This window comes from Microtus oregoni, unplaced genomic scaffold (assembly GCF_018167655.1).
Source record: "Microtus oregoni isolate MIOR12 unplaced genomic scaffold, Mior012 000012F_ref0000307, whole genome shotgun sequence".
In the NCBI taxonomy this organism is placed as follows: Eukaryota; Metazoa; Chordata; class Mammalia; order Rodentia; family Cricetidae; genus Microtus; species Microtus oregoni.
In genome coordinates, this window is record NW_024543071.1 from 27,606,449 (window position 1) to 27,631,165 (window position 24,717).

General features: G+C 38.3%; 1 protein-coding gene across 5 annotated transcripts in view; it reads left to right on the top strand.

The window, feature by feature from the left end:
* The window catches only part of Atad1 (ATPase family AAA domain containing 1), a 42,341-nt gene extending 26,311 nt beyond the window's left edge, over positions 1-16,030 (top strand). For all 5 annotated transcript variants that reach the window (XM_041661464.1, XM_041661466.1, XM_041661468.1 and 2 more), the window contains 4 exons: positions 5,460-5,549; positions 9,138-9,188; positions 11,907-12,040; positions 14,398-16,030. In XM_041661464.1, coding sequence (XP_041517398.1) covers positions 5,460-5,549; positions 9,138-9,188; positions 11,907-12,040; positions 14,398-14,518 — 396 coding nt within the window. In that variant the 3' untranslated portion in view covers positions 14,519-16,030. The remainder of the gene's footprint in view (positions 1-5,459; positions 5,550-9,137; positions 9,189-11,906; positions 12,041-14,397) is intronic.
* Positions 16,031-24,717: the final 8,687 nt, after the last annotated feature.

Here is a 24,717-nt window from a genome sequence, read left to right on the forward strand (position 1 = left end):
AGGTGTATGTGATCCCCTGGAGCCACCTATGTGTTCAGTCCGAATGTAGCTATGGGACTAGGAACTGCTCACCACTAATCAAGCCAGAACCAGCAGCGCACAGTGGGCCACACCTGCAGTTTTAGCTACACAGGAAGCTGAGAATGAAGAAAGTTCATAGCCAACAGGAGCAACATGGTGAGATCCCATTTCACACAACACCTGGAAATTTTATAACTGTAACCAATCAAATAATTTATTTTGCTTCTACATTTTACTCCTAATTATTGATTGACTTCTGACAGATTCACTGTCGTAATACTGAATATTTTTAACTTGACATTTCTAGTTAATCTTCTTCCACAAATAAACTGTCTTTTTTTGTGGTAAATGATTTATTTTTACTGTATGTGCATTGGTCTTTCACTTGCATGTGTGCTTGTGTGAGGGTGTCAGATCCCCTGGGACTGGAGTTACAGACCATTGAGAGCCGCCATGTGAGTGCTGGGAAATGAACCTGGATGCTCTGGAAGATTAGCCGGTGGTCTTAACTGCTGAGCCGTCTCTCCAGCCCCAAATAAACTATTTTTAAAAAACAAATTATAGTACTGGAGGAAGAGAGATGGTTTAGTTCCCAGCACTCATGTGGTAAGTCACAATCATATATAACTCCAGTTCCAGGGAATTCAATAGGCATGCAAAACAGTGCACATAAATGCATTCAGGCAAAGCATTCATACACATAAAATAAGTCATATATATGTGTGTGTGTGTGTGTGTGTGTGTGTGTGTGTGTGTGTGTGTGTCTGTGACACTAATTGAGTTAATGATCATTGTTATTTTCACTTTTATGAGAGATAGGCTGTGTGTTGGGGTGTCTATCTGTAATTTCAGCTTTGGGAAGGTAGGAACAGAAGGATTTCAAAAGCTAGGGTTAGCATGGGTTACATCGTAAGATCCTTGCCTAAAAAAAACCCCAACCAAACAACAACAGCAAAAAGGTTGGCTGGCATAGTACCACAAGCTTGTAATTCCAGTGTTTACGAAGCTGAGAAGTGAGGTCCCCAGTTGCAGACCAGCCTGTGCTATACAGTAAGGCCTGTCTGGAAAATCAAGGTCTAGAGTTATAGTGTTATCTACTTTGAAGGCTTTATATTTAATAAAATACTAACAAATATCCTGAATACTAGATACAAGTGCAGTAGAAGGGAGAAAGCCACTGTAAAGTCAAGATAACAAACTCTTTGTCATTTAAACTTCAAAGTTTAAATCTTCCTGCCTTTGCCTCCCAAGGGCAGGAATTACAGGCACCTGCCACCATATTTTTTTTCTTTCAATAAAAACACATTCAAGATTTATCCATGTTACTTGGCTACAAGTTATAAAATCTCAGGAGTTGTGTATGCCTAAGTTTATGTGTTTGTGTTTTAATTAAAAATATTTAGTGTGAGAGAGGGTATTGATGGTGCAGCATGCTAGTAGAGGTCAGAGGACAGCTTGCAGGAGTTGACGCTTTCTGCTGTGTAGGTACCAGTATGCTAGCTCAAGTCACCAGGCTTGGTGACAAGTGCCCTTAGGCTGAATCATTTTACTGGCTCTACTTTGCTACCCAAGAGTCAAGACTTGTTTCTACTGAATGGGTTTTCAAACATTTCAGCATTTTTCTCATGAGCCCTGGCCTATATATATATCCATTTCTCAAAAGTTTCCCTGACTTGTACAGTGTCTGATATGCACTTCAAATATATGTATATTTGCCATATCGCCTAAGGGTCTCTTAATTTCACCATATTATCATAAATCAGAAGTCAGAATCATCATTTTCAGGAAAATGAAATCACATGTCTACCTTTTCATCACCTCTTTGAAATACAGTTTTACGATGAGGGAAACAGCCTTTAGTATAAATGGTTAGAGAAGAAGTAACCCCAAAAATGTGGTTAACATTTATGGAAACATTTCCTATTAATAATTGGCTCTAATGAATGTGTAAGATTGGCCTAGGCTGGTGGTGCATGCCTGTAATCCCAGCACTTAGAATGGTTGAATGAATTAAGAGAATCACTACAGTTTGATGCCTGCCTGATTTACTTAGTGATTTAAGATCAGTCATGTCTTCATAGGAAGACCTTCTCTTCAAAATAAGCTGGGGATGGCAACTCATTCTTTTAAACCTCAGTCCTCGGGAGGCTGAGACAGATGGATCTTTATGAGTTAGAAGCCAAAGCCTGTCTACACAGTGAGCTCTAGGTCAGCAAAGGCTACAGGAGAGACCCCATCTCAAAAATTAAAGTGTAATATTTGTTAATGGAAATACCTTACAAGCTATCCAAACTTAGATTTGCTAAATAGTGATGTTTAATGTGTTTGAATGATGATTGAAATGGATGATTTGGTCATGTAAGAGAAGGTATGTTAAGATTATACCTTTTCATAGTTCAGTGTTCAGCTCTTTAAAGCAGTAGACAAAGAGGCAGTTGAGTCTTCAGGACCATTTCATGCCAAGTTCCGCAGCTCTGGGTGGCATTTTCGTTTGCAAAAAACCACAATTCCTTTTTTACAAGTAGTAGTTGCTGTTTTTGTTAAGATGTGTTTGGTTTGAGGAGGGAAATAGATGTGGCTCTTTACTTCCTTTATCGTATATTGAAAGAGTTAAAATTTATATTATAATCTTGGATCAGTTTTAGATATATTCTACTTTTTTCATGCATTAGCTAGCTTTTCTTTCAGATTACCTTTTTAATCACTATTGATAGTGTTCAGACCTTAGGTAGTTTTCTTACATATGGTCACAAAAGAAACAAAATAGTAAATAATCGTTGAAAAGCCTGTCATTACAACTGGGCACCTCAGCAACTAATGACACATTTTTCCTCTTGGGAGAAGTGAGACATAGAGAATAATGGTGTTTTCCATATCTCCATTAGTAAAGATTTGAGGCATAAATCTAGATCTGCTTATTTTAAGTGTGAAATAATAAAATTATTTCTGTACTTTGAGCATTGTTTTTGACTTAACAACCATTTAGATTTTGTTCTTAAATAGTAAAAATGTTAATGTTTCTGAATTTGAGTTTTAACTTATTTATTTAACTCATAACTTATTTAATACATGTATAAGTGCTCTTAAAAAGCACTGTTTAATATTTTATACAAACTACAGTTCTTTTTGGTTTTTATCATGAATTCCTTATTATACTCATTTTAGCTAGATTTATTTTAATTGATTTTTGTTTCTAGTACTTCACCTTCTATACTGTGATCTTTATTTTGTCTTAGGCTTCTTTGTTTACCTGAAATTTATCTTAAAATATAGTTTATTTAAATCACTTGTAAACGAAGACTGCTCATCGTTTTCTTTCTGCCCAGACCTGAAACTATACGGAATTATATAGTAGCTATATTAATTACAACACTGTTTGGCCAGAGGCTCAGGCATATTCTTCGATAGCTCTTATATCTTAAATTAACCCATTTCTGTTAGTCTGTTTATTGCCATGTGGTCATGGCCCATGGCGTTACTTCATTTTCTACATGCCTTGTTTCCTTGGCAGCTGGCTGAAGTCTGCTTGTCTCCACATGATCTCCCCCACACCCCCCCTTGAGATTTTCTGGCTTTACTTTGCTAAACCGTTGGCCAACGTAGTTCTTTATTAACCAATGCTAATAAAACATATTCACAGCATACAGAGGGGAATCCCACTCACTTTTTAGTATTTTTTGTTTCTTCTTTCTAGAACATTACCTTAGATACACACAGGGTGCCTTTTGTATGTGTTTTTTTGCAGTTTTCAGCAAGCTTTGTTCAACATTAGTTCACATTCCTCCTAACAATATATCAATTCTCTCTCCGTCTCCCTCTTCCTCTCCCGCTCCATCTATCTATATTTGTTGTTGCTTTGTTTTAAATGGGGCAGGTTCTCATTGTTTAGCTCTGGTTGATCTGGAACTCACTATGTCACTGTGTAGACCAGGCTGGCCTTGAATTTGGAGATCTGCTTGCCTTTGTTTCCTAAGTGTTTTGATCCATGACCAGTTCTTTCCATTAGCTCATGAAGTCACTTTGAAGCCTTCTTTTATATTTGGTAAACATTTAAAAATTTTTAATCACTTTAGTCAAATAAGTGTAGGAAACCAAAGAAGAGTTAATGTGGGGATTAAGATTTTGTTTTAGGACCCCTTGACCCATACATAGAATGACATAATGTTGTGAAGCCTAAATATATATTTGTACTTGCATTTTTCTCCCTCTAGGTGGCAGACTTGGTTAGTTAAATAATTTTAGTCTGTGATTTTTGAATATTATTAAATATAAAGAGAAAAATAGTAATATTTGGTGGATATTTTAACTTGCTCTAGAGTTATTTGAGAAATCTAAAACTGTCAAGCAGAAATAATGTTAGATAAACATACTCCTATATAATAATAACAAAGTAATTTGTATAGCAGGTATATCCTTTTATTAGATTATTGCTATCTTAAAATTTTTTTTTACCAGATGCGGTGGTATATGCTTTTATCCAAGCACTGGGGAGCAGAGGCAGGCAGATCTCTGTGAGTTTGAGGCCAGTCTACATAGTGAGTTCCAGGACAGCCAGAGCTGTGTAATGATATCCTGTTTCAAAAAAAAGAAAGAAGAAGGAAGGAAGGAAAGAAAGAAAATTGATTTGAACATTTTTGCCTTTTTTCTATTGGTTTTTAAATTTGATTTTTTTATTTCTTCAACTTTTATAAGTATGCACAGAAGTTAGAAAGCCACCTGCATTTTTCCTTTTGTTTCTAAAATTTAGTCTCCCTCTTCTTTTCTTCCTTTGTCTCTTCCAGCGTTCTGGGGACTGATCATATGCTAGGCAAGCTTTCTGCTACTGCCTAGCAGCTTGATGTTTGAAGTTGGCATTCTATAGCATTTTTAATGTAGTTTACCACCCACAGAACAGGTAGAGTGAAGTTGGGAAACCTGCAAGAAAAGCAGCTGATACATATTACTGACATCAGAATCTGCATCCTTGTGGGGAAGTGGTTTTCCATGACATTGTGAAAGGACTTAAAGGCCCCTTCCACTCACAGTCCCAAGATGTCTTCATATTTAATAACCAGCCATATTTTGTAAAAACACAAATCACTTTAACATTTTAATAATACTTTGGTATAGCTTCTCATTGGTTATATTTTATGAAATAGAAGTGTTTTTTAAAAACTGCACTTCTTCAGTAATGGTTCTTGTAGCTGAAGAGTAGACATTTTTGTTGCTAGGCATCCAGTCAGTTCACTAGTCTTTCCAGTTGTGCAGTTGTTTGATATTTTTTTAAATTTATGATTAGCTTCAATTTTACCTATAAACATTTGAGTAATGCTGGGTTATAGTGAGATTTCTCTTTAAAATACAAGCTTTAAAGCCATTTATAAATCTTAAAGATAAGGACCTCAGAGAATATTTGTTGTTGGTAGTGTTTAATGCCTTGTTTGTCTTTTTATGTTTAGGTCATAGTGATGGGAGCTACCAACCGCCCTCAAGACCTTGACTCGGCCATAATGAGAAGAATGCCGACAAGATTTCATATCAACCAGCCTGTACGTGGATTTATTTAGATGTTGTAAGGGGAAATAGTTCCCATTTAAGCATGTTTTTATCTGTGATTTTTAAAGAGGAATTGTTTGGTTTCTTTGGTTTTATGAGACAGAGAAGTATAAAAAACTCCACTAGGCTGTGCTCTTTCTGACCCTTTTTCTTTAAATAAGGTCAGTGCATTTGCTCTTTCCCCAAGAATGTAATTAACTCAAAATTGCCTGTCATTTACTTTAGAAAATACAGAGGAAAATCTAAACTGCAGTTTTGGATTAACACAATTGAATTTGTGGCTAGAGGTTAAAGGACCGTTGTTTTCTGAATACCTAGCCTAAAGAACAGCTGAGATTTATTAGTAACGATTAGTTGGAGCTTCTCTCTGAGGATAGTGGTTCCGGAACCACTCTGCTGTGCTATAGCTAGTGAACTGGTAAAGCGAGGGTGGCATTCAACCTGCACTACTTTTGTTTGGTTTCTGGGACTGTAGTCTGACTCTGTGACTTAACCACCACATAGCCCGTGCTGACCTCACACTCATGGCAGTCCTCTTGCCGCCTCGCTTTCCAGAGCTGGTTTGCGTCTAGTATTAATTTCTGTGAAGAAGTACTCTTGAAGCCGCATGGCGGTCGTGCATACCTTTAATCCCAGCACTCTGTAGGCAATGGCAGGCGGATCTCTTGAGTTTGAGGCCAGCCTGGTGTACAGAGCGATTTCCAGAACAGCCAGGAATGTTACACAGAGAAACCCTGTCTCGAAAAGCCATAACAACAACAACAACAACAAAAGTACCCTCAAATAGGTTGTTATAACTTCTTAACACCCTATGGTTTCTGTAGAAAATCATATGGTGAATTTAGTCAGCTTTTATACTGAAAACACTAGGTTCTCATGGTGGAAGATGTGTTCCATATGAGCAGCATATTATTTTATAGGCACTTAGGGAATTTAGGTAGTTACTCCTTTCAGATTTTGTAATGAAAATATTCTAACTCCTTTATAATCTTAGACTTTTTTTTTTTTTTTGCCAAATTCCATTATAATCTCTGGCTAGATCATTTGTCCCACTTATATTCTGACAATTATCAGATTAGTTGATGTGGTGAGAACGGGCTCCTAAAGGTTGAAGGCTCTGTAAAACTTCTCTGGTAAGCCATATGCTATAGCCATGTGTCTGGTTCTTCTGAGGATATATACAGTCAATTCCCTGATAAATCAATGAGGTCCTTTCTAAGGATATAGAAAACTAATACTTGTATTTACTATAAGTAATACTTATTGAGCGTTAATGTATGTCAGACACTTGCTGGGCTCTAGTGACTTTAATGAAACTCTTGTCCTCAGAGACTTTTGTGTTTCAGGAGCAGCAGACTCATAAGTAAATAATGTAAAATATGTTTAAAGCTATGTATGCAGAGCTGAGTCGGAAATAACAGTGAAAACTAACTGTTCTATGGAGCTAGTGGGATTTACACTCATCTGATGGGCCTTAAGAATGTAGGAATTTTAAAGGTAAATGAGACAAGGCCTTCCTGTCAGTGAGCAAAGATAAGAAGGTATGGAAGCAGACTAGTGGGTGGGTTTGCCCTTCTCTTAGAGCACTGAAGAAGTCCATGGATCTGAGCTGGGGTAGTCTGCAGCTGCTTAAATGGACTGTCTGTGCTTTACATATGCATTCTTTAGTTTTCACAAAAGCAAGGTATTAGACTAATTTAAAGGACATTTGTTTATATGATTCTTAATGCCAAGACTGTATCTGATCTGTATCAGAATCAGTTGTAAGACTGGCAGGATGGTTCAGTGGGTAAAGGCATTTGTACCCAAGCCTGAAGACCCAGTTTTGGGAACCCACTCAACAGAAGTAGGAAACAGGTTATAGAAAGTTGTTGTCTGGCCTCCACTTCTACTTCTTCTCCCAAATGAATGAGTTTTCTCTTAAGTTAAAAAAATTAAAAATTGAAATGTAATTCTAAATATAGCAAAGGGTCTTGATGGGCCTGTTTGTGGTGATAGTTTGTTTGTTCTGTAACAAAGCTTTCCTGAAGATCAGAGTATGGAGCTAGTCACACTAATTAGCCATAAAAGTCAGACAGTGGTGGCACACATCTTTAATCCTAGAGGAAGATGGATCTATGTGAGCTCAAGGCCACCCTGGACTACTTGAATAAATCTAAACGAGAAACAGAACTCACACCTTTGATTCCAACCAAGCACTAGGGAGGTGGAGACAGGAGTGATTATGGCTGGGTAGAGCGAGAGAAGGCAGGAAGAGATAGGAACTTGGAACAGTCAGTCTGAGGATTCCTAGAGACAGGATTGCCCATTTGGTGTGTATTCAGTAGAGGTAAGAACTAGTGGCTGTCTGCTCTGCTTCTCTGATCTTTCAGCATTTACCGTTATATCTGACTTAGGGTTTTTATTATTAAGACCAGTTAGAATTCACACTACACCTGTTGTATAAAAATAGGATACAGCACAGAAAGTAACGGTTATTAGAGCTGTCAGTGTAATACAGTGTGCATTATCAAAGTGACTTGTAGCAGGTTTCATCACATTTGTTAGAGATTTGTATACTGTTACTATACAAACTAGAATTTTGTCATTTTCAGTTAATACACTGGAGAGGGTAATTCTTCTGTTAGCTACAGTGTCAAAGAATATTATTAAGTTTACCTTGAAATTCCTCTCCAAGAAAAATACTTATTAACTAAAAAGTAGTTGGTGATCATGTAACATACCAAACTAACCTTTCAGTTTGACACATAAGTTATGGTCACAACAGTTTCATTTTGTTTGCCAAGTGACTTTATAATCAGTTCAAAATTTTTTCTTAATGTTAGTAGGGATGAACTCAGCTATGACAAATTTAAATGTTAAGTATTCCTTTCCTCATTTACTGTTATTCATTTACAGTATTACTTATTTCATGTGTTGTTGTTTAGATAGGATCTCATGTAGCCTGGGCTGACCTTGGCTTCCCACTGTAGTCAAGGATGAAGTCCTGACCCGCCTACCCCCACCTTCCGAGTACTTGTGTTAGAGGCATGCTCTCCCACAGCCAGCTTTATGTCACTCTATAAAACAAGTGTAGTTTCTGGTCTCCGATGTAAAAATATGTTGTGTCACTGAAAGAAATCATTAACATTTACTTAAAAATTCACTAATATTAATGAGCACAGAAGTTTTTATTGGAATGGAGAAACCAAGACAGTATTTTCTTGTCCTCCAATTCCTAATGAAAAGGACACGTGGATGAAATGCTGTGAGACAGTTACTTTGTATGAAACAGGGAAAAGCCTTAATTAAGAATTGACTAAAAGGTGTTTTGTAATGAACTTTTATAAATTTAATAAAGGATATTCCTTTTTTTACTCAATAAATACAGAGGGCATATTATTTCCCAGACATGAATAAGAAACAGAATTCATTGGACTAACTACAGATGGATCCTATAGAGTGTCATAGGATACCTTGCTTTAACCTCTGTCAGCTTATCATTGCCTATCAGTTATTATCTAATAATTTACATGGGAAAAACAAAGATTAGTTGACCAGTAAATTCTTTGAATGCTAATTGGAAAATTTCTTGGTTTTAGGCTCTGAAACAAAGAGAAGCAATCTTGAGACTCATCCTGAAAAATGAAAATGTAAGTAGAGAATTATGATTTATTCTCATTCTAAAATATGATGATTTTGTTTATAAAGTCATTTTAGAAAGAAATGTGAAAGGTACCTGAATTACTGATAAATTCTGCTGTTAATGTAACTTGGTAATTACGGGGCATTTGAAGTAGTAGAGCAGTGTGTTTACATATTTTCACACCATTTTATCCTTATTTGAGATTATGTTTTAAAGAGGTTTTCCATTTTGTTTCTTGTTTTTACTTTATTTCTGTATTTTTATTTCTGTTCTCAAACTCATTGAGATCCTCCTGCTTCTACCTACCAAGAACTGGGATTAAAGGTGTGCACCGCCACTGCCTGGTTTATTGCTGTGTTTTTAGACTGAAGCTAGATTAGAAAAGACACTGGGTATGGTGTGTACACTTAAAGTCTTAGCATTCAGGATGCTGAAGGAGGAGGATTGTGCTTTCAAGACTAGCCAGGGTTATTCAGTGAGACATAAATAAAGTGTACTGATGTACATTTTTAAGAATTTGATTTTCTTTAAAGTATGTAATTTGCCCATTTTTTTAAAATGGAGTTTTTTTAAACAGATTGGAGGGCTATGTGTTAGATTTGTCTTTTGTCTATATGGGTTGTAAACTTTTCCCAGTTTCCTAAGTCTTGTTGAGGAGTTTTCCCTCTGTTAATGTCTTTTGAGGTTTTGTTTTTGGGGTTTTTTTTTTTTGTTTGTTTGTTAGTTTGTTTGTTTTTCTCTCTTTTTTTAAAAATTAGATCGCATATAACCTGATGATGCCTTTTAGGGCATTGGAAAAACAACAAGAAAAAAAATACCGATAGCAGTAGACCAAGAGAAGTAAATAACTAAAATTGGAACAGAGATTAACAATAAAAACAAACAAACAAAAGATTAGCAAATAGTTTGTTCTTTGAACAAACCCTTAATCACATTAACAGGAAGAAAAGACCTGAAATAATAAAATTAAAGATGATATGGGAGACATTATAACAGATACGATGAAATTGAGGAAATCATGATGGCATAGTTTTAAAAATATTTAGCAAACTAGAAAATCTAATAGAAACAGCTGAAATTTAAATTTAATTTAAAATTATTTTTAAATAATTTACTAAATTTAAATCAAAATACATTAATTGATTTAAACAGCTCTATAACAAGCAATGCATGTAAAGCAGTAATTAAAAGTCTCCTGAGTAAGGGCTGAGAGATGGTTCAGTGGTTTAGAGTATTTGTTGCTCTTGACCCAGGTTTCACTTGATGGCTCACAGTCATCCTAACTACAGTTCCCAGGGATCCGATGCCCTCTTCTTACCAGACTCCATGGTCACCAGGCAGACACACAGTGCACATACAGTTAAAATATTCATTGTCATAAGCCACACGTTGGGGTGGCTTCTGTCACATGTTCCAGGGTAGGTGGATTAGAAATGTTAGGTAGGAGGAACAGAGATATGAAAGAAATAAGAGACATAGAACAGAACCAGGAGGGCAACTCAGTGAATATGGGTCATCTTAAAGTAACCACACAGGTTAAGTTGGTGCGTAGACACACCTATTGTCAACAACTTTGAAAGGGTAAAAATAAGCTTAAACTCTCTTATCTTTAGTCAAAGTGGAACAAGCTCTCACTTGTGTGCCTCCACAATTCATACATGTAAAATTAAATAAATATTAAAAAATTTAAATCTACTAACGTAAAACACCCAGGGCCAGATAGATTCACCACAGAATTCTTTCAGACCTTCATAGAACAGTTTAAGCCAGTACTTACCAGATTATTCTATTTTAAAAAAGGGGGAAGAGCACACCCAAGCTTTTTCAATGAAATGAGTAGTATCCTAATGTCTCCTTTTGAAATTTGTTTGTTTGAGCCAGGAGCTCACTTTTTGTAGCCTTGCTTGCTGGCTGGCCCGGTACCTCATAGGTAGCCTAGGCTAGCCTTCAATTCCCTCCTGCTTGCTGAGGTGATGGAGTAACAGGATGTGCCCCTGCACCCAGCTTCCTTTGTCTTTTGCCCTTGCTTAGAATTACTGTTCTTAAAACAAAACCTTCCACAATTAGAAATCGAGGAACTAATAAAGGTGGCATTTCACAGGAGTGAAGAAAATCACGATGACAGATGTGTATATGGGGAGAAAATAGGGTTGGACATCTTCTGTCTGTTCAGACCCTGCTTCTATAACCTGTCTACCTTGCCCAGCCTCCATACTATTAACAGAATATGAAAATTCCTCAGCTTACTTGCAGGATTAAGTGAAAATGATACCCATAAGGCGCTTATGGAAATAAGACCTCACATCGCAGTTGACAATCACAAATATAATTTCCTTGTTCATTTTCTCTTCTTTGTCTGCACATTAATAGGTTTTAAATTCCCCCAAACCTGTTAATTGGCTTTGGTGAAAGCTTAGATGGAAGGACAAAACCAAGTACTAAATTAAATTAGTGTTGAGGTAGCAGAATATTAAAGCATTACACTTCAAAGGAATTTTAAGTGTAAAGACACTTCCAGTTAAGACACTTACGCATGTTTCAGTGGTAATGACAAATATGAAAGTAAATTTCTTTTTGAAAATGAGAAATTTTAATTTCTAAGTTTTTAATGGAACTGGTAATACTTTTCTGGTTCTTTTGGCTGTTACATAACATTAATTTTCAGATATTTGGAAGTATTTTGCTTAATTTTATATATTATAAGCATGTCTCATGTTTATTTAAGGTGGATAGGCATGTAGATCTTCTGGAAGTTGCCCAGGAAACTGATGGATTTTCAGGAAGTGACCTAAAAGAAATGTGTCGAGATGCTGCTCTCCTCTGTGTCAGGGAATATGTCAATTCTGCATCAGAAGAAAGGTAACTATTTAGACTTGATTTCTTGTATTTGTGAAACCTTTTTGATTAGGTGATTGTTGTTTTGCTTTATTCCAGCCTACTTATAGAAAAAGATACTGGAATTAGCAACTCATTCCCTCCTTTCGTTATTGCCATTGCTTGGTATGTGTTTGTGTATGTATATGTGCACATGTTCATGTGTGTGTGTGTGCAGGTTGGTGTTAGGTGTGTTACAATTGCTCTCCACTTTAGTTTTTGAGATGGCCGGGGTCTTACTGAACCCAGAGGTCTCTAATCTGCTAGACTGGCTGGTCAGAAAACTTGGGGGTCCTTCTGTCACCACCTCCCCAGTTCTGGGATTACGGGCACCCTCTGCCTTTTTTAATCTGAGATCAAACTGAGGTCCTCGTGCTTTCATGGCAGGCCATTCATTACCTCTTGAGCCGTTTCCCAACCACTATTGCCATTTTTCTAAAGAGGAGTTCTGTAAATGGAGAAATAGCGTGGGGATGATGTTCTAGAATTAAGGGACAAAAATGCTGATAATGCTTATTTGATAAACCGTAGAAGGAATCACAGAAACCCAGGCTTGCCCTCTTTGTTAGGAAAACAGGGTTCTCTAGACTCTATAGATGGTTTCTGTGTTGTAAAATTCAGTTATGTATAGAAATGAGTGTTAGCGTCTAGGAACTTCACACATAAAGAGTGTGGGGTGCTGTGGACTGGGCTTCATCTTAACAATAATGCAGTTACTAACATACCATTTCTCATGTCAGCAGATTTTACTTGAAACCTATTTAGAGTGTGGTGAGTTTGAGAAATCATTTTTATCACCCTTACTTCAGCAAACTAATGTAGCCCTCAGTCAACTCCTTTGAGAAAGGGTCCCCAAAGGCCTCCCCTGAAGCAGTACTACACTGTGTGTCTTTTCAAAATGTTGACTCTCTGATAAAGAATTTCTCAGTAAAGCAGTTACCTTTGAGGCCATGTGAAAGGAGTGGCGCTTTCTTTCTCTGAAGTTTTCCTACCAAGTGACCCTGACTTGCCTGTGCTGTTCTGCATCTAATTAGTGTGGTGCCACAGTAAGCTTCTCTAAAAGCTCATGCTTGCTTCTGTCTCAAGTCCCTGCTTTCACCCACCGTACTGCTCTCTCCTGCCCAGGTGGAAGATGCATTTCACCCATGTGCTGCCGTGTACTTCCAGCTGTTTCAGCAAGTTGGGAGAGTTCTAACATCATCAAAAAAAAATACCTTCCAAAGGTCTTTCTTCTGACAGAAAAAAAATTAAAAGGAAAAGTAAACTTTGCTTAAGTTAATGACATTAGTAATGAAAGGCAAAACGCTGGAAAGCCCTGAAAATGTCAGTGTGAAATCTGGTCATTAGACTCGAATCATCCTGTTTTCCCTGAAACATTTTCCTTCAAGTAGCAGAATAGACCAGGTTTTTTGTTTGTTCTGTTTGCCAGGATTAAAGTAAAGGGGAGTTGGATTGCTTTTTCTTTACTAAGAGTGTTGAGTTGTTCTGTCTTGTAGAAGGCTGCATGTATGTGAACATATGCCTAGGAATGCTGTTTTGGTTCTCTGTTCACAAGAGTAACTTGATTTCTGGCTGGAATTACGCTTCTGTTTGAAAAGCTGCCATTTTTTAATGAAAATATGCTGCTCTTACATTCTTGGTATGAAGTGATTGATTTTACACAGCAATTTTGCTTTGCTACTCAGTGTTTTTTTTAATAAAAGTGTCTTTTAAGGAGACTAGAGAGATGACCCAGTGGGTAGGAGTGCTGGCTGCGCTCTTGGGAAAGGACTTCCAGCACTGACACGGTGGCTCACTAACTACTCCAGTTCCAGGGAATCTGCTGCCCTCTTCTAACCTTCAAGGGTACCAGACGCATACATGTAGAACACGTACATGCAGGCAAACACTCATACACATAAAATAAAAATGTTAAATGATGTTTTGTGACTTTCACATACACATTTACTCTTGTATATAGATAATTTCTAGAAGAATGGATCTAATGTGTTGTAATTCTCTTTGGGATCTTGAATGGGAAAGAAACTATATATATATTCTTATATAATCAAAAAAACATATTTTTAGCTCCTTGCATTTTTTTTTTTTTTTTTTTTTTTTTTTTTTGGTTTTTCGAGACAGGGTTTCTCTGTAGCTTTGGTTCCTGTCCTGGAACTAGCTCTAGTAGACCAGGCTGGTCTCGAACTCCCAGAGATCCGCCCGCCTCTGCCTCCCGAGTGCTGGGATTAAAGGCGTGCGCCACCACCGCCCGGCTCCTTGCATCTTTTTAATCTTGGTAATATATTTTAGGTAAGTGTACTCTGAAATGATTTGGCAATTTAATGGTTTTATTTACATTTCAGTCATGATGAAGATGAAATCCGGCCTGTGCAACAGCAGGACCTTCATCGGGCAATTGAAAAGATGAAGAAATCAAAGGATGCAGCGTTTCAGAATGTTTTGACTCATGTTTGTTTAGATTAGAAGTAAAGATCATTTGTACGGTTCAGTGATCTCGTGTGGGATGCGCTCTCATCCTTACAGCAGTGAGGGAGATCCTCTTGTGGTTTTATACTCAGATCCTAAGTTATTATGGTCTGTCATGTAAATGGTATTACTGCTTGTCAGAAATCATGAGGAGGAAGTTCAGTCCAGCCTGAGTGTGGGTGCTTGTTTGACCTTTTTAGCCATATGCTGTTATAGCCTTATAGAGTCTAAGCTGGTCTTAAAGTAATAAATGACTTGTTGAGTTATTAGTGAGAAGTGGAAAGTGGTTAGGTGCTGGTTTCTAGACGTGTGAGTATGAATGTGAGTGTGTATGTATGAGTGGATATCAAAATGTATATATCTACATTTTTCTTTGATATTCTGTAGATAGGTTTGAATACAGAAGCTTTTTTTTTTTTTAAACCCAACTACGGAGTCCAAAAGTGCACCAGATAGTGTGTAGCAAAACTTGGATTTAAGGCAGGATCTGTATCCTGACAGGTACAGTGATTCAGCCATGCCTAGTTGCCACTTGTTTTGGCCACTTGTAAGTTGGATATGTCCTCTGCAGTTGGTTGAATCAACCACATCTGAATATGTACATGTGTCTCAATTATAATGGTTGTCAGGAGAATCAACTAACAAACATGGTTTTGTCAGTGATCAGCAATGACTTGTTGATTGGTAGGCAGACCGGTCAGCATGGATTTCACCTCATTCTGCTGTAACAACACCAGGTAGTCTTTTGTAAGTTTCACGCTGATTTACATTAAAATGTATTGAAAACCTTTCAGAACAGTATGTTTGAGAAACCTCAGTGCTCTTTAATACGTGCACATGGCTTTCAGTGTGACAGTTCTGTGACTATGTTCCTTAAATGTTGTTTAAAAGTTGTATGTTTTTTAATTATGTTCAAATTTCATTTGGTCACCCGAACAAAATGATAGTTTATATAAATAGTCATTACTAAATGTGCTAAAAACTACTCATTTTATAACTTAAATTTAAAAATTTTCTCGGCGTAGTATAAATTGTACAAATATGTACATCAGAATTCCTATGTTGTGTCTGTAGTCACTTGATGCTATGTGAACCACATATAAAACTCTTCTGTTTTCAGACGTCAGTAACCAGAATTCTGTTGCAGGCACCTCAGCATACAACAGAACAGAAGATCATGCCACAGCACAATCTTTGGTGCCTCTGAATCATCAGAAATATTAAATTATGGCAAAAATGCTTTTGTTTTTATTACTTATTTTATTTCTTTGGAAACTAAATCTTCATGGCTGTATTGGATGAATTTCTCTGGTAATGTGTTTCACAAACCCTCTTGAACACTTTCTTCCTCCATTTGTGTTTTGGTGGTTGTAGATTTAAGGAGAATGCTTATGCTAACAAAAAGCAAGCCATGCAAGATTGTGAAGATGCTGTGAGACGAATGCTAATGCAAGACACCAAGAAACCTGTGTTTTTTTATAATTTACAATAAAAGGTCCTTCCTTTTGATTCTTTTTTCCACTTAGTCCTTGATATTTTTCACTTACTTGAAATTGTGGCTTTTTTGTTGTTTATAAAATTGGTTTGGACAGTTTTATCTTGCAGTTGAGATTTCAGGCTTTTACAGGAGACATTTCAATATTGAATTATTCTGTTTTAATGTAGTTTTAGTAATTTAATTTTAATGTAGTGGCATGTTCAAACATGAGTGTTGTGTATGCTTGTTCATGTCTTTTCATCTTCTATTAAATTTAGATTATCCAATTATAGTACTGAATTTGTTATGGTTCTAATCACTGATGAAGAAAAATACAATAATCCCAGCAGCTATGACTCATGTAGGGACATTGAGCCATAAAGTAAGTGAAACTATTTTTTTTTAATTTATCTATTTTTAAAATTTTTTTATCTGTTTTACATACCTACCCCAGTTCTCCCTCCCACTTCTCGCTCACCCTCCCATCCAATCCTCAAAGAGGGTAAAGCCTCCGTGGGAGTCTGTAAAGCCTGGCACATCAAGTTGAGGCAGACCAAGACCCTCCCCGCCCCGTATCAAAGCTAAGCATTGGTATCCTACCATAGGGAATGGGCTCCAAAAAGCCAGTTCATGCGCAAGGGATAAATTCTGGTTCCACTGCTAGGGGCCCCATAAAAAGATCAAGCCACACAACAGTCACCCACATTCAGAGGGCCTAGTAAGTGAAACTATTTTCATATGATTTAAGTAACTTTTACTATTTGTGATTTCCATTCTGCTTTAGACAGACATTTCACATATGTAGCTGGATATTAAGTTTTAAAGCATTTGCTTTGAAACCGAACATGGTGACACACTCCTTTAATCCCAGTACTTGGAAGGCAGAGGCAGGTGGATCTCTGTGCTTTCAAGACCAGCCTGGTCTACAGAGCAAGTTCCAGGACAGCCAGAGCTACACAGCGAAAACAAAGCAAACAAAACCCTTTGCTTTGGGTTGTACATCCTGGATGTAGAGCCAGACTTCCCACTAATGGATTGTACACCCCAAAAATTGACTGCTTTGTTTCTGTTTCTTATCCGAGGCACCCATGGCACCTACTTGAGGGATTTGTGATGGCAGAGCATCACTCCTCTGAGGACCTACATAGTTACTGCTCCAGTGTTAGCTATCAGGGTACCCATGGTATTCTTTATACACTAACATGGATATTTTGTTGGCCCAACTGTTTCTCAGTCTCTAAGGCATTTCTGACATCTCTAGGCCTGCACTCAAGGGGCTAAAATGAAAAGGCTTGCCTGTGTGATGTTTCTCTGAAATCTTCGCCAATGGATGACTTACAGTAGGTTTTTGTGTCTGCTGCTGTTTCAGTACCTTTTAAAATTAAGATTATAATCTCAGCATTGGGGTCAGTGTAGTGTCAGCTTTGACTTCTTCCTGTCGAATCCCACTCACCACCTGCAGGTAGGTCTAGAACTCATTAAGAGCTGGGTTGGCATAATTAAACATTCTGCATGGACCATAATAAGCTAGTATTATTTAGCATCTGTAATTTGGGGGTTTGATACAAGATGACAGTGTCTTGAGGCTCAGTTCCTTGTGTAAAAGTGATAGCATCTCACCTGTCAGAATGGCTAAAATAAAAAACACCAACGATAGCCTTTGCTGGAGAGGTTGTGGAGAAAGGGGTACACTCACCCATTGCTGGTGGGAATGCAAACTTGTGCAACCACTCTGGAAAGCAGTGTTTCGGTTTCTCAGGAAATTCGGGATCAACCTACCCCTGGATCCAGCAATACCACTCTTGGGAATATACCCAAAAGAGGCCCTATCATACAACAAAAGTATATGCTCAACTATGTTCATGGCAGCATTGTTTGTAATAGCCAGAACCTGGAAACAACCTAGATGCCCTTCAACGGAAGAATGGATGAAGAAAGTATGGAATATATACATATTAGAGTATTACTCAGCAGTAAAAAACAAGGACTTCTTGAATTTTGCATACAAATGGATGGAAATAGAAAACACTATCCTGAGTGAGGTAAGCCAGACCCAAAAAGAGGAACATGGGATGTACGCACTCATATTTGGTTTCTAGCCATAAATAAAGGACATTGAGCCTATAATTCATGTTCCTAGAGAAGCTAAATAAGGTGAATCCAAAGACAAACACATAGGCATCCTCAGGAATATTAACCTTCATCAGGCGATGAAAGGAGACAGAGACAGAGACCCACACGGGAGCACCGGACAGAAATCTCAAGGTCCAAATCAGGAGCAGAAGGAGACGGAGCACGAGCAAGGAACTCAGGACCACGAGGGGTGCACCCACACACTAAGACAATGGGGATGTTCTATTGGGATCTCACCAAGGCCAGCTGGCCTAGGTCTGAAAAAGCATGGGATAAATCCGGACTAGCTGAACATAGCGGACAATGAGGAATACTGAGAATTCAAGAACAATTGCAGTGGGTTTTTGATCCTACTGCACGTACTGGCTTTGTGGGAGCCTAGGCAGTTTGAATGCTCACCTTACGAGACCTGGATAGAGGTGGGCAGTCCTTGGGCTTCCCACAGGTCAGGGAACCCTGATTGCTCTTCGAGCAGATGAGGGGGGGGGGGACTTGATCGGGGGAGGGGGAGGGAAATGGGAAGCGGTTGTGGGGACGAGGCAGAAATCCTTAATAAATAAATAAATTAAAAAAAAATGATAGCATCTCATTGGTAGGATTTGTTTCCTACTGTAATTGGGTTATTTGTGGACAGTTTTTTTATAGCTTTCTTCTGGATGAAATAAATTGAATAATGTATAGTTGGAAGATTTTTAGCTTCTCTTAAAAGTCGGAATATTAAAAGATTTTTTTAAAAACCTGAGGATACAAGCCTACACGAATAAAATTCTAACCTTATCTTGGTACCTGAAAGCTATAGAATTCTCTGCATACTGGAAAAATCCTGTTCAAAGGCCTGGAGAAATGATATAGTAGTTATGAGCATGCGCTGTTTGTTCTTGCAAAGCACCTGCGTTTTGGTCCCAGCACCCATATTGAGCTACTCAAAGTAGCCTGTAATTCCATTTTCATGGTTGTCCAATGCCTCTGACCTCTCTAGGCACCTACACTCACATGTACATACCTACCTACTTATCTACCCCCTGCCCCCACAACACACTTTAATAAAGACGAATCTTTTAAAAAATGTTTTTACACAAGTCAGCATACTTTTGCAATCATATGCAAAAGGACTTGAACCATATGAAATGATCTCCTAACTGAACTGACTAAAATGTAGCTAATGTGGAGAAGAGTCACTGTATGCAAATGAAATCAGATCAAAAGGAAATAATTTCACAGTGTGAATTGAAGATATCTTAGTAAACCTGGTGTTGCACTGTTCATACTAATGGCCAGTAAGAATATCATTACTAAAATCCTGATGGCAGAGTGTTGTTGTGAGTGTCTAATATTTAGTTCATAACCTCTTTGAGGAGACTGAAAACACGGCTCTGCGGCTAAGAGTGTGCTTGCTGCTCTTCCCGAGGATCCAAGTTTGATACCCAGCACCCAGTTCCTTCCTTCACAATTGCCTGTTACCTGCCGCTTCAGAGAATCCACTGCCCTCTCCTTACTTTTGCAAGCACCTGCATCCACGTGGCACACATGCAAATAAAAAATACCTGCTTTGAGACTTTGTAGTTTTTGTGCTTTGAACGAAGTTGCATTGAATGTTGGTGCTTTGTGTGGGATGTACCAAGAACACAGGTTTGTAAACCCTGACAGCTCAGGTGTTTTGTTTTGAGACAAGCTCTAGGTTATCCTGAAAATTTAACACCTCCTGTCTCAGTTTCCCCTAGTGTCGTATACTCCACATGATGGCTCAGTTTTAAACCAAACACCAAAACAAATTGATAACTTACATGCAAATTTGTAACCAAGAAATAGTGTACCATGCTCTAAAAATGCAACGATTTCAGAATTTATCAGAGCGAGTGAGAATGAATGGGGTATTGTATCACGTTAATGCCTATTCACAGGCATGTCTAAGGCATAGTCAGACATATAAAGACTACCTAATCAGGATTCTGTTGGCAGCAACCAACTGTAGATAATCTAGAAAATAATTTAATTGAAGTGAGGGGTGGGAGAACCCATGGGATCAAAGGGAAGCTGAAGAACCAAGCTTCTAAATATTGCGCTCTCAATGAGTTTTATTTTTAGGGAAGATTGCTCAAGGCCTTTTTTATCCTCCAGTGGATTGCATGAAATCCTCAAATAGCCCATTGCTCTGAGAACTCCTTGGGTTATTGAAATGACTTGGCATCCAGTATAGTCATTAATACATACAAAAGGAGAATGGTGTTCTCTAGAGTATTAGGGGGAGATTGCCAGGCAAACAAGAACGGCACATAGCCAACCGACTGTGAGATGCTACAGTACAGCAAGTGGGCATGCAGAGAATGAGGGAATTCCTGTGGGCGGGCTTGCAAGGACTGCTGCATGGGATCCTGTTGAGTTCTTTGACTTGGAGTGCTGTTTTACCACGCCCAACTCTGCCTAGGTAAAATAGCTTAATTGTTAAAGTTTTTAGACTAGCTGGTGGGTATAAGATGTGGAAAATGAAGTACAGTAGACGTTTTTATTTCCAGTGAGTACAAGCCCTTGTCTCTGTCAGCATCAGTCCTGGTTGTACTGATAGACCTGTGCTGAAGCTTAACTGAAGGAGTTGATTGGTTTTAGCCAAGCCCCTACCCACCCTCCCATACATAGTCTTTTGATTATGGTTGTTTTGAGCTGGAAGGAGTTTGGATTACACCTTCAGATGCCTGTGGTTCTTACTTGTTTTTAATTCTTCAAGGTAGAACACATGAGATAGATAGCCCCCTCTCCTGACACTCTGTCTAGACCAAAGGAGGGGACTGGGTTTCTGATTTAGGTCATCCTAGCAGGTACACTGTTGTCTGAGTCTGGCCTGAATTATGCTCATTCTTGCATGAGTCTTCCTTTCGGGCAAGCACATATAGCTCAGTACAGTCCACACTAGTCCACTTCCTGCATACTTCCTGATACTGCCAAGGTGAGGCCAAATTTACCTCTGGACAGCTTACTGTTTTCCAAATGAAGAGTTGGTTTTTGTTTTTTAAATCCGTTCTGATTTGCTAGCATCATGATAAAAGTTTTTTCCCCCCTAGAATCTGGCTAAAATGTTCAAATTCTAGCAGGCTATCCATTTATTTTTGATAGTTTAAGTAAAATTGCAGTATAAGCCAAACTTAGTATTTTGGAATACATATTGTGAATTACTTGAATGTCATCTTCCTTTGGTAACTGTGGCCCAGTAACAGTCTTCACCAAGGAACTACATGGATGCCAGGGTTGGGAGAGATTGGTGGGCGCTCTTTCCGTATCCCTGTAGTAGTTCTCTCACCTGGCCTATTAATAGGCAGTGGAGATTTGAGTCATTCAGAAGCTGCTCTTAAACCTTTAGGCGTAAGAACAACCAACTTGTCTGATTTACTGATTTCCTGCTTAGGACAGTTACGCAGAATATAAATGCTTGCTAGACTCAGATGCCTAATAGGAAAGTGGGAAAGGAGGGAACAAAACTACAGACTTGCTGTTCTTGAGGAACCAAGTGTTGTGGAATATTAGTTAAAAATGTGTGGCATTCTTTTACGCCATGGAACATTTGTTTTAGTGATGCAAAGATGTGTCTCATTCTTCCGTGTTGCACTTGTTTGACTCTATAAAGCTGTGTGACTTTGCCTGCCTAAAACCTGATTGGTCTAATAAAGAGCTGAACAGTCAATAGCAAGGCAGGAGAAAGAAGGAGGCAGGGATGGCAGGCCAAGAAAAAGAGAGAAGAGGGAGGAGTAGAAAAGGAAAATAAGTGGAGGACACCAAGGCCGGCCTCCAGCCACACAGCCAGCCATGGAGTAAGAAGTTAAGAAAGTATATAAACTAGAAAAAGATAAAAGCCCAGAGGCAAAAAGTAGACGGGATAATTTAAGTTAGGAAAATCTGTCTAAAACAAGCCAAAATAAGGCCAGGCATTCATAAGAAAGAATGTCTCCATGTATTTATTTGGGAGCTGGATGGTGGTCTTCCAAAGAACAAAGAGTAAAGAAAAAAAACTCAGCTACAACCAAGATTTTTTTCTTGGGTTGGAAAGAAATACTAGAGCCTGATAAATATTGACGCAAGGTGTATCAAAATGTCTTTTTAGGATTTGTTCACACTTCCTGAAGACTTCTGTGACTTCTTGGTACCTGTTGATGTACACATATACATCTTGGCCTACTTGGCCCTGCTAACTAAAAATAGCCACGAAGTACGATCTGAGAAAACAAAGAGGACCTATAAATGGTACCATTTATTTATTTATTTTGATTTTTTTTTTTTAAAGCTGGATCCCTGAAGCCTAGACTAATCTCAAATTCATTGTATAGCCAAGGAATCATTGACCTGATCTTTCTTCCTCAAATGCCGGGATTACAAGTATGTGTCACACTGTGTCTCAAGTGCTGAGAATTGAACCCAGGCCTTCATGAATGCTAGGCAAGCGGTCTACCAACTGAGCTACCAAACGATAGCTTTGAGTTGGCTATTACACTACTAATATTTGTGGTGAGGATCAGCAGAAAAAAAATGCATGACGTTATTAGAAATAAATCAAGAATGCAGGAGGAAGCAACAGCTGTGTGCCTACAGGCCACTGAGGTTGCCGGTGGAAATGTACTGCCTTAGGCACACAATACCAGCTGCTAAGGTTAGTGCAGTTACTGGACTGCTGAGAGGGAAATGTATACATGATTATTTTTAAGCCTGTTGGTGAAGCCGGGAAGGCTCTGAAAATAAGGTACATTCCTATGAGAACAAGGGCTTTGACTTCCTCACCTTAGTTTGTCTTACAGTGAAATTCTGGAAAGAGGGTCATAAGCAACCCAGTCCCCTCTGAAAAGTGAGTGCCCAGCTAAGGTTATGAGTCACTTACACCTGAAGTTCAAGTTAGAACCACCTCTCAATAAAGCCCTAAGAATTGTTATTGCTCTCAGTGTCATGACCCTCAGCAGCCATTGTAGCCTGCCTGCATTACAAAACAAGAGAACTTGGGTGGTCTTTGAGAGATTTATTGAAGTAAGAACAGGCATCCGTTGGACACTGAAACAGTTACACTAACTGTAGTACTAGAGTAGAAAGGCAGCTTTCTGTGTCTTTAAAATCACAAACTTTATTCATTTGCTAAGGCACTACCATGGCATGTTTTCAGTGAACCCATAGTTGTGGCGGCAGCAGTGAGCACAGGCACCAAGCAGCTGAACATTCACCTTGCTGTGGTCACGGCATGTAGCCCACTCTCAAAAGAGCTTTTATTAGCGTTTTTTAAAAAACGGCAGTTCGAGACCAGCCTGGTCTACAGAGCTAGTTCCAGGACAGGCTCCAAAGCCACAGAGAAACCCTGTCTTGAAAATCCCCCCCCCGCCAAAAAAAAAAAACAAAAAAACAAAAAAAAAAAAAAAACGGCAGTATGAAAAAAAAAATCACACTTTTCCTTTTTCAGTTTGTGGTCTCTTCCAGAGAAACCTTTATGTAAAATGTTTTTCTCTTACGTTTTCCTTGGCAACAATAAATCATGCTTAAAATACAAGAATTACCTCTTAGAAAATAAAACCATCGGAAGATGTTTCACAACAGGCGCAGTCTGGAAACTTGTACCATTAAGAGTTTGGGATACCCTGAACCTTTCCGTCTCCAAGAAGGTCTCTCTTTAGCATTCTCAAGGAGAGCTTTGTTAAGTAGCTTCAAGGAGTCCGAACCAGCTCCTGTGTTGTCTAATGTAGACAGGGACCTAGCTTAGGAGTGTAGTGGTCTGGGCACTCTTGAGTGTCAGCACTATTTGTTAATGGCCATTTTGTGTTTACAGCACTCAGCAGCTCTCAGAGCTTATGTATGTATCATTTCTGCACATGGATGAGGTTTGGATTTTATCTTCTCTGCAGAAGCCAACAGTTTCAGCTTCTCATTAATCTGTGGGTTAGTTTTGGTTATAGCTTCAATCAAATAGGTGCCTCTTGACGATAACTACAATATTCCCTGATGGAGAATTAGTCCCTGGGGGGAGTTCTTCTCATCAAAGCATACCACACCATTGAAAAGTGCCAGCATGCTGGAGTTACTGTTCATAGGAAGCCATTAGAACCTCTCTTCCTGTTGGCTATGTTATTTTCACAACAGAAGGAACTAGCATATTTCTCAAGATTTAATTCACATCTTCACACATATATTTCTTCCAGTTGCATCTTCAATTCATTGGGCAGCGAGACTGTGTAGTCACAAGGTAAAAAACGTCAGGATGACAGATTTTTTGTTGTTGTTGTTGTTTTTTGGTCAGTTGTACAAAAGAGGGTGTTTGTATGGTTTATTACCTCTGGTAAGTAACATTAGAGTTCCAGCTTGGCAAAATTAAGCTGGAAAGTATGCTTTTGTTTGGGCAAGTCAGCTAGACACATGGTCACATCTTTTAAGAAATCTGACACATACCTGCTGGGATGAAGAAGACTACAACTGCTTTCATTCTGGAACGTATAATAATATTGTTTTTTCCTAAGATTTAGTTTCCAGTGTGAATTTCATATACATAATGAAATTGGTTTTAAATTATAGGCACAACTTTTTACCTCATTACAAAATACTAATTTTAAAATTAGTCGTCGAGGAGCAA